The sequence below is a fragment of the Brachyistius frenatus genome, unplaced genomic scaffold (assembly GCF_029030835.1).
Source record: "Brachyistius frenatus isolate BFR_SWC_R1_liver_20210118 unplaced genomic scaffold, ASM2903083v1 Contig_33, whole genome shotgun sequence".
Lineage (NCBI taxonomy): Eukaryota > Metazoa > Chordata > Actinopteri > Embiotocidae > Brachyistius > Brachyistius frenatus.
In genome coordinates, this window is record NW_027210632.1 from 3,197,595 (window position 1) to 3,210,203 (window position 12,609).

Consider the following 12,609-nt stretch of genomic DNA (forward strand, 5'->3'; position numbering starts at 1 on the left):
AACTACTGTAGTCGGATACTTTCCCCAGCTCATGTTTTATTGCTAACTGCACGCTCCTCATTAAGGTTATGCAAAGAAGCTCCACAATAACAGGATAAATGCCAGCTGGTTCATAATAACAATGGGCATTTCAAACAAAAATACTATTTGATTTTCCACGGGAATTATTATTTTTGGAAGGAGTTCCACACACAACTTTTTGACAGCTTTAGTAGTCTTTGCATGGCACCGTACCATACCGTACCGTACCATCTAATCTCATAGCACCACACACGTTTTACCGGAGTTTTACCAGGAAAAAACTCAAGACGAAAGTTGCATAAATTAATAGATTTTTTTGCTTTTGAAATGACTAATCAAAAATTCAAAAATAGTGACCGATCTGTAGAGGTTTGTATCTACGATTGCAATGCTTAACTTGGATCAGCAACTTTGTCAGCAACACTAAATGCCTCACAATTAAAGTACATTTAATGGAAATAATGCTGCAATACACTCAGTAAATGTGGTAAATATTATTCTTTTCTTCAAAAGGATTAATAATTAACATTTGTATGGTGTTTTGAATGAGGTCAAAGTCAGCACTTGTTGGAAAATTAGACAGACAATGAAACGTAACTCTTTGATGGAGCATCACTGCACACACGCATACTCTCGGTTTTCCCATTAGACACCTGTTGTTATGCCCCACCCTGGGCTCATTTGGAAACGTCACATGCATAACAACCTCAATGCACACCTGCTTACTGTGGTCAGCGAACCTCATCTTGACCCTGGAGTTGACTTCATGACATAACAACTATGACTCTGAAAGACATTTGTTGGAGATTTTCTTTTTAAATAAACCTACAGTATGTGTGCGTGTCTGTGTGCCTATGTGTGATTGTGTGGTAGAAGTAAAAAAAAAAAAAAAAAAAAAATAGCAATGTGCTGACATTATGTCCATCCTAACATCCGCAGCTGTCTCTCAGAAGGCTAAATATATTATGTGACTGCTATGCCACACATTTCCAGTGTGAGATAACCCGGCCTGCTCACATTACACTGTATTTTTTAAATCAGACAACATAGACAGGATTGATATGTCAAAGGCCCCTGAGCAGTGTGGAAGGTCAAGAGGTTAGTTCACACTGTGGGGGAAAAAAGGTATTTTTCTTTATGGATTATGTCATGTATTTTTTTATTGACTGCCACACTGAACATGTACCGTGGTGTATAGGTGTAAGTGTGTTGTTTTTAGAGGGTTCAGAACACAGATGTGCTGTTGAACTGGGCAGGATTGACAAATGCGTCATGGGTAGTAAATTTTATTAGCTGTGGATATTGCTTTTCCTGAGAAATATCTAAATCAGCACTTCATAAAAGTTCATGAACTCGAAATTTCCCAGCGAAAATGATGTTCAGTGAATACGGTCAGTTTCAAGGAATCAACATTTTGGAAAATAGGCTGGGTAAATGAGAAGATTGATACTACTCTCAACATCTGTAGGGTATATAAAAGCAGCCAATAGGTCTAGTTTAGCTCAAACACTGGACACCCCTCGCCCGAACCAACATATTTGTTTGACATATATTATTTTACAGCCTGTATCCTAACAGTCTTTCTTGAAAATTGTGGATCTTGTTGTGGCTATGGTATTCCACATGCTGCTGCACACTGCTAGTTAATAAAACAAAAAAGTGTCTGGCAAAAGAACTGAGTGGCTGGTAGATTCACAGTGCCAGGGGGACAAAATGGTTTTCTCCAGCACCAAACATAACCCTCTAATGTCATATTTTAAAATGTTGTTTTTTGTACAGATTAAACAATTAAAGGATAATGAGTGAGTTAGTGAGCTTTAGAGTTTGTGGCGTGGCAGGTTAGCTGTTTCTTCCATTCTCCCATTTTTACAAGTTAACTATGTCAAACTACATGTTGTTGTTTTTTTAAAACTTTTTTATCATCTTGTACTTTGTGTTTACAGACAGTAGATTTTTCTAAGCAACAACAAAAAAGGTTAATCTTTTCGAATGTAATGTTTTGATGCTCAAACAAGCAGCTGCAGCTTAATATCTACTGTTTGAACACACAATTTTCTACAAGAAAGCAGTTATAGCATTTTTTTTTCCCAAAATAATAACTTATTGTGTGATCAGCAGCTAAAATACAGTAAATAGTACTGTGTATGTTTAGGAAATAAACCTAAATAGCTTGCGATGCATGTTGGGTGTGCAGAAGTCTCACCTGACTAGTAAAGAGATTAGTTGGTGGTTTCATAGTTCAGGGTATAGTGGCTATGGTCTCATATAGACGCCTTACGCACTTACAGACATAACCTGAACTAAACTGAATGTCAAGTATTCCACATAAGGAGCCGGTGTCCTTAAAATCCCCATGGCTAAATTACCGGGCATAAATTTAATTTACAATAGTTTAGACACCTGGTACCTGGTCACATGCAGAAATCACATAGAGGTCATAGAATACCACTGGTTGCTCTGATGTTTTAAAATGCAACAAGGTTGATAAAATAATTTTGACTTGACTCAAGGGTGTGTAAGTTACAGAAAACCAAATCTAAAGCCTAATAAATGCGCCTTTGTCTGTCTCTGGCACTTTCATGTCTCTTTCCCTTTCTGTCCTCTTTTTCATCAGAGGAATACATTAACCAGCAGCTCACCCCAGAGGATGTGATACTCCCATGCTGAACACTATGAATAACTCTTGCCTTAATGCACAACTCATGTGGAGTAGAGCAATGTTGGCTAAACATTATTATTTCATGCTTCCCCTCCCCGAACAGATATTTTAGCATATTGAAAAGGTAAGCATTAAAGCTCACTTTAGGTCATGTGATCACGTGGACTGTATTTAAACTGAGTGCGATTGAAGTAGCCCAACAAATTTGATAAGACTGCAGTCCAAACAGAAGCTTTCTACTGGCTGAGGAATAAGTGGCTACTTTTGTCTTTTTTGTGTTTTTAGGATAAAAGAATGGGTGGACCAGATGCAAAAAGATTTGATCACATTAACAGACTCAGCCAGTGGCATGCACAGCCTAATACAGGTAAGTGACTTCCTGTCACACATACACACTCGCTGTTTTTGCACAGAAAAATTACATTACAATCATTACATTATAAAGGTGAACTAAAATTTGAATTCAAACTTTTTGTGTAAGGTGATATAAACAATAATGGTATTGCAGCTATTGTGCATATCTTTAAATGTAGATAAATAAACTGCTTCTTTCTTATACTTGTCACAGGGGAGCCTAGGTTCTAAGGCTCTTGGTGAAAGTTTTCTATTACAGCGGCTGAATGACCAGTGTTATTGCTAGAATTATTAATTTAAACAGGCCTGTGGGAAATAGTGTGTGCAAGAACCAAAGCAAAAAGTAATCTGTAGATCACCCATAACAGTTTTTTTTTTTTGCTCTTAATTTGGCATGCAATTAAAACAGTGTTTGCCCACTATTAATTGTAGGCATTGCATCCATGGCAGGCTATTAGTTTTTGTTTCTGTTGCTTAGCAACATGTGATGTTTCCAGTCATAAAGCTGCTGAGCCCAGCTGCAGCATTATTTTTTTCATTTATTGCTGCAATGTTTTCCCCAATAACATTACAGCACAACTGTTGCATGAAGGCAATGTCAAACCTGGATCTTAAGCAGCTGCAATGGTCTTGTACTGAACGTCTGCAGCACTGAACATGCAACTGCCTCATCTCCTGCAAGGCTCTCCTTGAAGGCCCCGGGCTTTTTCGCCCTTTTCTTACTGCCGTGGTTTAATTGTCTATCTCAATGCATGGCCTCTTAAAAAAAAAACGTGTCCATAGGCCAGACTGAGAGAGCTTTGATTAAACTTTTTTGCATTTTTAAATCTCTTGATTTTACTAGCCTGCCCTGATTTGTATCTGACCGCCAACTGAACCGCAATAAGGCAGCGCCTGCGCCGACGTCACCCTATTTGTACTTTAAACATTTCATGTAGTCTCTCTGTTCACGAGTCTATTCTCTGTTAATTTAACAGTGTAAGAAATAGTAGTCACTTAGGGTAAGACTTTTAACTTGCAGGTAATTCATACATTTGTATAATCATTTGGGGTGTGCCAGCTTTACCCTTCTTTGGCACAGACACATCTGTGCAGCGATGCCAGTGTAACTGACATTTGGTCGGGTATTGTGAGGAGATACGTAAACTTTGTGTACTGCCTGGAACCGAACTGTGTATTAAAGGCACACCAAAAAAGAGTTTACGAGTAGCCGGTCACACCATTAGCGATGTAACACATTTGTCCCTTTACTACAAGTCATAATTTGTGGGGATGCTCGCAAGTGCAGCTGACTAGCTTCCACTCATAGCTATTGTCAGCATTGAATCCCGCGACACATTCAGTGCTAAGTTCTTCCCACATTGTAAATGGGAGGGAGGCTGTCAATGTTAGCTGTCTTTCATGTGACCAGTTTGACCAGACTGTCAAAACTCGCTGCAACAAGTTGCCACGCACCCTTTCAGTATGTCACCGTATGAACTGAATTAAAATATAAAAGTAACCATGGAATAACGCAGAGAATGCTAAAATCACAGATGGGTTTAACCAAATGCTAATGTTGCTGATGTCGTCCTCATGGACACTGAAAATAATAGAGTAAACTATTTTTAGTGTCCCGCACACAGCTATCATATAAATTAAATGATCAGTGCTGGCATTGTGAGTAGGAAAATGTCTTCTTTTTTATACAGTTTAAGCAGGCCACACAATTCCAAACAAACACCAAAAATACAGAATTCTTTGCAGAAATGTGTCTTTATTTCAGTTTGACATTACTCCACGACACTGATTCAGAATTGACAAGAATTATTGGGTGTACTTTTTGTCACTTATGTCTCATTCTCATTAACCCTCCTTGCACGACCTCAGCTGTCACAATACACCGCCAGGCTATATATAGTATCTTCTCATTAGACATAAGGCTACATCATTTCATTCTGCCGGCACAATGTACACGCGTCACAACTACACTGTGATGGCTATAGTCCCTATACACACATACACCCAGACAGAAGCCTACATCTGACAAAAAAAGAAGAAGCTTTTGACATCCTCATTGATTGACATAACGCATCTGGCACTTCTGGCTCCCTTTGAGAATAAAATCAGTCGGCTTTAATGCATCACTGAAATCATTACAAAACGTGTTTTTATTTGATGTGGTGTCATGACTTGTCACCAGAAATGAGAATTAAATGTGTTTGTGCAGCTGAATCATATTTAAACCTTTGTTTAAAAACAATGTAATGTACAAAGCATGTAGAGTTCAAAGGGAGTGTTGTGCAGCTTGCTCAATTTTATATGTGGAGAAATTATGCAAATTGCCTATACAGGTAATTTACAACTGGAAATTCTTTAAGTATTTTTAATGATAGACACAATCTGTAGCTGTTTGCAGACAGGTACACCTTTTGTCAGTGAAAATTGCATGTTTTTATTTAAGACACTCCAAATCTAAATTACAGCATGAGCTTGTTAAATTTTAACATACAGATTAGAAATAGAAATTCTAAGAATAAAGTTGACATTTTGTAATATAATCCAAATCTAAAACTTTATAGTATTACTTTTAATACAGCTCTTAACTGAAGTAAAAAAAAAAAATCCACAGGATGCCTGGAGAATAAAGACAAATACATGCATGTGCCTCAGTCCTGTGGTTTGAATGTCGGACAATGAAATCCCTTTAGGCTGCTAAATAATTGGCTGTTTGCCATTTGTGATTCTTAATTCTCTTGCTGGAGCATATTCTATAGTAGAGTAAATTGTCTTGTTACATAACCTGACATTGCAATTTATTCAGTGGATGTGAAGCTTTCCTTTTTGTGCCTTGGTCAGTGAGGTTCGATGAAGAATAGAGGAAGATCACTTGCGCGCGGTAACCCTCTTGACTTTGGATACTGTAATTGTATCTGAAAAGAAATACTAGACTCAAAAAATTAAAACTACTTGAGAAAGATCCTGATCCCTTCATTAAAGTATGTATTGGAATAATGATATTGTGGTTATCCTGTCGTCTCACTCAACTGGAAAGCAGGGATCCATGTGTGAAACAGATACAACCCCTGCAAACTCAATTTTATGAGAGAACAGCGTCTTCCTCCCGCTGTCAGTGGAAAACAGTTTCACTGTCCATACTTTTAAAATTCTTCCCACCAGTAACTGTTGTGCAGCATTCCGACATCAGATGACATCATTCAGGTTAAGTTCTTATCTCTGACCCCAGATTTTCTCTTGTGATTGCTTTAGATATATCATAAACACAGAACTCACTTCAGCGTGGAGTCCAACAATGCAGCGGAACTGGTGGCAACGGCTGCTGGGAACATAGAGAAACTGCTGGCTAATCGCTCCCGGGCCCTAAAGGTAAGTGTAATCTCATGATCTTGTGGCACCCTTGCTACTTCAAAGAAATTATTTCAGTGGTGAATGAAGTTTGCTTTTTTTTCCTCTTTTGTCATAGTGGTGTAATGCTTATTTGTGGTAATTGTGACCCTTTAAAGTTGCTAATTTTGTAGTTCGAGATGGTCACATGAAATGCAAATTCTAGATTGTTTATTTGCGAGATCAGGTCCTGCATCTGTCTGAGCACAGTGGCCAGAGCCCTGGGAAACAAAAAGAAACAATCTGCTTCTCTTCATTTCACGTCAGAACAGACACTGGAACTTACACAGCCGCTGCTTCAGGCAACGCACTGATCCAATACAATCAGACATCTTCCAGCAAGATTACTTATTTCAAACGTATCATGCCAAAAACTCATAGAAAAACAAATCGCTGTGTTTGTGTGTGTGTGGGTGTGTACCACTTTTTGCTGTTTTGACAAAAAGTCACAAGTGACCCTTTTTTGTTTCACTTTGATTTGTGAGACGGCTGAGACTTTGTCTGCCCTCCCGAATCCATACCGGCTGCTTTCATGGGTCATTTGCCTGAACCGAACAAAAGGAAAATGCCATGATGGCTCCGCTAGCAAATGCTCTCATCTCGTGGTAAAGTGTTCTTGACCGTGTCCACCTCCATGTAGATAAATTATTCCTTGCTGAATGGCTGACCAGACAGTGACCTTGAGAGAGAGCTGTGAGGTTGTGTCAGATTTGGTTTCCCCTTTAGTGTAAACAACCCTGAACAGCTAGAGTTAAATCAGTTTGTACAACGTTGGCAAACTGTGGATTTGTTTGTTTGCCAGCAGCATGAAAAGTGGCTCTAGAGATAGCAGTGTTCATCAGCCCAGTCGGTCCACCACTTTGATCCAGCCTGAAATAACTCAACGATTTTACATAAGCCGTTCACGTTCTGCAGAAAGCAGAGGATGAAATCTGTAATTTGAGGGCCCCCCCAAACTTTTCATCGAGTGACACCTGCTAGTATGACACTTCACGTATCCAGTGAAATGTTTCAGCTCCAACAACTGTTGAATGGCTTGCTGTGAGATTTGTTACACACAATCTTATCCCTCTGTCAAAGAACTGTAATAACTCTGGTGATTCCTTGGCTTAAAAATGTGTTTGTCCAGTACTCTTATTACCAAATACCAATTACCAAAAATGAACGACATATCCTCTAGCCTCAGCTATACTACTGCTAATTAGACAATGATAGCATGCTAACTTGCTAAACTAAATTGGTGGACATGGTGTCAGCTTTGTTATTGTGAAAGTTAGTAGCCTATGTTAACCCTTATGGGGCTGCTGGTTTGATAGCCTCTTGGTCTTTTTTTTTTTCCCAGTTACAAAGGACAGGAAGTGAAATTGATCCACAAAACCTTTCACTGCTCCTTACTTTAACAGTATCTGGCCAACTAAATTAGGAGCTCGGGAAGCTCCCAGTCTCAATCAATCTGACTCAGAAAGCCAGAAATATCCAATTAAAGGCTGACAGCCTGTTGCCATGGCTACATTCTCATTGATTATCCCATCAATCCTTCCAGCCAAGCATTTAGTTTTTTCTTACCTCTCCATAATTGCCAAAGGATGAGGTACAATTAGTTTCTGGTGTTGTTGTGTTGCACCTTGGGAGATAAACATGTCTGATCAGCGAATTAATGGCAGTGAAATAGAGCTGTTAAACTACAGGCTTTGCTCTTACATCTTAAGGCTTGCAGAATCATTAACTTATTTTAAATCACTTCTTAAAACCCATTTTTATAGAATTGCTTCGAAGTGATGTCGTCCTTTTATGTCCTTTTATGCAGTTCTTTTGTTCCCCTGTTTTTGTTTGTTTATTTTATTCATTTGTTTGTTTTCTGTTCCATTTGCTCGTTTTGGTTATTTGTTTGGTTTTGTTGTATTTATTACCTTAATGGTATGGTCTTTTTTTTGCCTCCTGTTTTCCTAAATGTTTACCGGTATTGACGTTATGTTTGACTATGCTTTGCTTCTCTGTAAAGCACTTTGTAAACTCTGTTTTTAAAGGTGCTATATAAATAAAGTTGTTATTATTATTATTATTATTATTATTATTATCATCATCATCATCATCATCTTATCAACACCATCTGCTGTGTATTTCACATGTCAGAGTTAATAGTTGTGGTTTAGTCCTTTGCTAGAAGGGTTAGATGGGCTAAAACGGTGTAGATGGGATGATATAACTTTTTTTTGCCAAACACCGTATGCTGACGCATTGGTCCTCTCAGAATGTACAGTGCATCCGCAAAGTATTCAGAGCGCTTCACTTTTTCCACATTTTGTTATGTTACAAATGTTGCAGAACAAACATGTTACTTATTCAAAAATGGATTAAATAATGGCCCATGGTGGCATGGCAGCTCCTGTAAACGGTGCTCTGTATAATTTAGTAGAATTGAGCCAGCTTTATGGCAGTCAATTTATGTAAGGGACCATAAATAGTCAGAGCGTCCACTTAGCGGAATCATGAATTGAAATAGAAGTAGAAAGGAGGACTGTAGCAGCTGTAATGTTTCTGACCTGACCTACACTAACCTAACAGTAGTTCTCCATGAGGTAAAGAAGCCCCCACTTTGACCTACCACCCTGCCTTGTTTTATATCATCTTATCTTCCTTCTCCTCTTTTTGTATATCCCTTGTTCCATTTAGAAGGGCCGATCTCACACACAGCATGAAGTGATGATGTAAGGGTGTGGAGCTTTCTCTCTGAGGGAAAGAAAGAAATTGAATTGCCTGATGTGTTTGTGAGAGAGATGATGATGATGAGTGTAAAAGAGGGGGAGAGTGGTAGGAAATTCATGAGTGCACTATACGCACCCCCTCCCCCCTCTCCCTCCATGAGGCAGCATACAAAAGACTAGAAGCATATTGCAGACCACCCATCCATTAGGATCTTGGCCTCTTAGCACACAATTCAACTTGCAGCACTCTCTTCTTGTTCACACAGTGCTGCTTGAACCTTTGAAGCCATTAACCTCTCTCCCATCCTTATTAAAAACTACCACTCACAGGAATAAATGGGTAAACATGCACAGGTACATAAAGAGTTAGTTTCCACCTCCAGATACTCCGATGGTATTAATGAATTAAGTTAATGGTATTTTTGGTAGATGTATTTTTCTAGAATATATGTTTCCTGCTCAAGGCTGTGACATAAAGGCTGTGTACATATTGCAATCTATTTCCTAAAAAAGTAGTTGGACACCGCAGGAGAAAATGGCTTAATAGGAATCAACCCAAACGGCAGTAGTCACAGAAGCGTAACATTACCTTACCCACCATAGATGTGTAAGGTCACATGTTGGTGCACAAATTTATGAAGTTACATTTTTAGAGTTGAAAACTTGAAGAAACTGAAACTGTTTGATCCCCTAACTGAAGAGCACCGGAGGGACAACAATTCACACACCCGAGCAGCACTCCACGCTGACAGTTTTTTTGATTTTTAGATTTGAAGTTAATAATTTAACCTTGGCCAGTTTACAATTTCGGCTTTTAGAACGGGGCGGCTGTTTAGTGGATCTTTATTAGGATGCGACATTGTCTGGATATACTATAAACAGTAATAAGAAACACACACCACCATGAGGATCTGTAAGGATAGCATTTTGTGGGAGAGTACTGTTTAAAAACGGCTGAATTTGTCTGTCTTTCCTCCCCCTACAGCTGTACAGTTCAGGCCGTGTTGTGCTTGAAATAAGCAGGATGGACTGTCTGGCTGGTAGCGTTTCTTTTTACACTAGGCCAACTTGTCTCTTCTGGCTACACTTTGCAAGTGTTTATTTGCTTGTGTGTGTGTGTGTGTGTGTGTGTGTGTGTGTGTGTGTGTGTGTGTGTGTGTGTGTGTGTGTGTGTGTGTGTGTGTGTGTGTGTGTGTGTGTGTGTGTGTGTGTTCCTGGGTGGATATGTGAGTGCCAGCAATTGTCAATGGACACAATCCCATTAGAATGATGGCTGCTGTCATTAACTTAATCAGGGGCCAGCTTGGATTTGCTGTCTGTCAACCTGACAACTGTCCATCCCGTCACCTCAATTCGATCAGTACATTTGATGGCGGTGCTCCCTTGACGTGCAATTTCTGTTGTTGGCAGCTGTGGCTACTTAGAAGGAATACGATTTTTCATCACAGCCACAACTTATGGCACACATTATATTTATATCATACTCACAGGAGGTTAAACTCAGTGTTGTCTGTCTGCAGAAGACAAAAATTACAGTTCACAAAACTGTCTTTCAGCTGTTGAATCCAAGGTGTTCCCATATTATTCAAGCATTTCACTTTTCTCATATACTTTAAGGGCTGATTACACATAGCACATACAGCAAAACAAATGAAGGTTAAAAAAAATTGTATTCAATGCATATTTACATTTTGCAAAATAATGTAATCAGTATTCTTTCTGTCAAAATACAAAGACTGGCTTATTAAGACAGGGATTTGCACAATTCTGAGTTTCACAGATAAAAAAAAAGGCTTGTTTTTGCTTTATTATTACTTTTTGTTGTTTTTGTATCACTAAACCGATATGGAGCGTTTTAATGAATACACTTTGCCAACTGTCAGTTCTATCTCTAATCCATCAAAGATGCTGTCCTAAATTCGTGTTGGTTTGTATCTGCTTTGTATCAGTACTGTTGTGGAGTTTGGCTCCACACTAGTAACCACAACCTGAAAGGACTTTTATTTCCTTCCTGTTTACTTCTACATAATGAGCATAAGGGTTTGATGGATGCTGCTCATTAGATGATGTCTACCTGTCTCTTTGTGTCTCTTCTCTCCACTCTCTGCATATATGTTGAATCCACATCGCTGTGTACTTTCTGTTACACCGTCAGTCTTTTTTACATTGAACTCTTTCTTTTTTCTTATGGGGGTATCTGTCGTCTATCTGTTCATACGCTTTTGTAACACTAACTGAAGTGCAAAACACACACTTTTCATTGTCTAACTGGCTTGTCTGAGTGGACTTGGAAACAATGGTATCTTGAGGGTACAAGGTTTAAGTGTGACACCATTAAGTGCTGCAAATATCTCTCTCTCACACATACATATATTCTGTTTTTATACCATCACTCCTCACCTGTCTGTTTCACACAATCTAATGTGTTCCCAAAGCATTGTTGATCTGTCTGGGGAAATGGTTTTGTATCTATACCACTCATGGGTGATCAAAGAATTTGCCTCTTTCATGTTGTGCCACAATGTTCTGCATTCAGTATGTGTTGTCCTTAAAAGGATGTCAAGCGAAACTGTGATTCCCAACAGGAAAGAAACTAGCTCAGTGCTGAGGGAACTGCAACAACTTTTTGCCTCAGTCAAAACCCCTGAAAGGCTTGTTGTCATCTACAATGTGGCTGATTATTTCAGTTTTTGAGAGAGCGAGGTATTGATATGTGTAGATGTGTGTGCTTGTGTGTGACTGAGGCTGGGAGGCTGGGAGATTTCTCCCAGATCGCTTTGATACAGCAGATGAGTCAGATTATTTAGGCAGCTGCTGTCATAGCTTAGTTTCACTGCTGATACAACTCAAGAGAAAACAGTTGCTCAATCTTTACATACACACAGGCTACCCTCTCCACTTGTGGGCGTGCGCGCGCGTGCGCACACACACACACACACACACACACACACACACACACACACACACACACACACACACACACACACACACACACACACACACACACACACACACACACTCACACACTCATGTCATCATCTGTCTTACCTTTCTGGACTTTTTTCATATCCCAAATCTGCTTTTTGCTCTTATTCTTAATTCTTGTCACATTATATTTCTCCTGTTTTGTGTCTTTTTTTCTCATCCCTCCCTCCAACCCTGTCCTTCCATCTGTATTGCCCATGACTCCCTCTTAACTTCTTTTCCCCTAACTTCACCCTGATTCTCTGTCACTCTTCATTTCCCTTTTCCCAATTTTGTCTTGCCTCATGTTCCTCTTTTCTCCCTCTCTGTCCTCTCCTATTTCTTCTGTGTGTGTGTGTGTGTGTGTGTGTGTGTGTGTGTGTGTGTGTGTGTGTGTGTGTGTGTGTGTGTGTGTGTGTGTGTGTGTGTGTGTGTGTGTTATCTCTACATTATGTTACCTTGTCAGACATTTCTATCAATTGAAACCGCTCATGTTGAAATGTAACCGCGTAAAATGTTATG

The 12,609-nt window shown here is 39.2% G+C and overlaps 1 protein-coding gene across 3 annotated transcripts in view; it reads left to right on the forward strand.

Annotated features, from left to right (window-relative positions):
- The window catches only part of cacna2d1a (calcium channel, voltage-dependent, alpha 2/delta subunit 1a), an 88,125-nt gene that overhangs the window by 16,402 nt on the left and 59,114 nt on the right, over positions 1–12,609 (forward strand). For all 3 annotated transcript variants that reach the window (XM_069700376.1, XM_069700378.1, XM_069700375.1), the window contains exons 2-3: positions 2,966–3,047; positions 6,284–6,400. In XM_069700376.1, the coding sequence (XP_069556477.1) occupies positions 2,966–3,047; positions 6,284–6,400 (199 nt within the window). The remainder of the gene's footprint in view (positions 1–2,965; positions 3,048–6,283; positions 6,401–12,609) is intronic.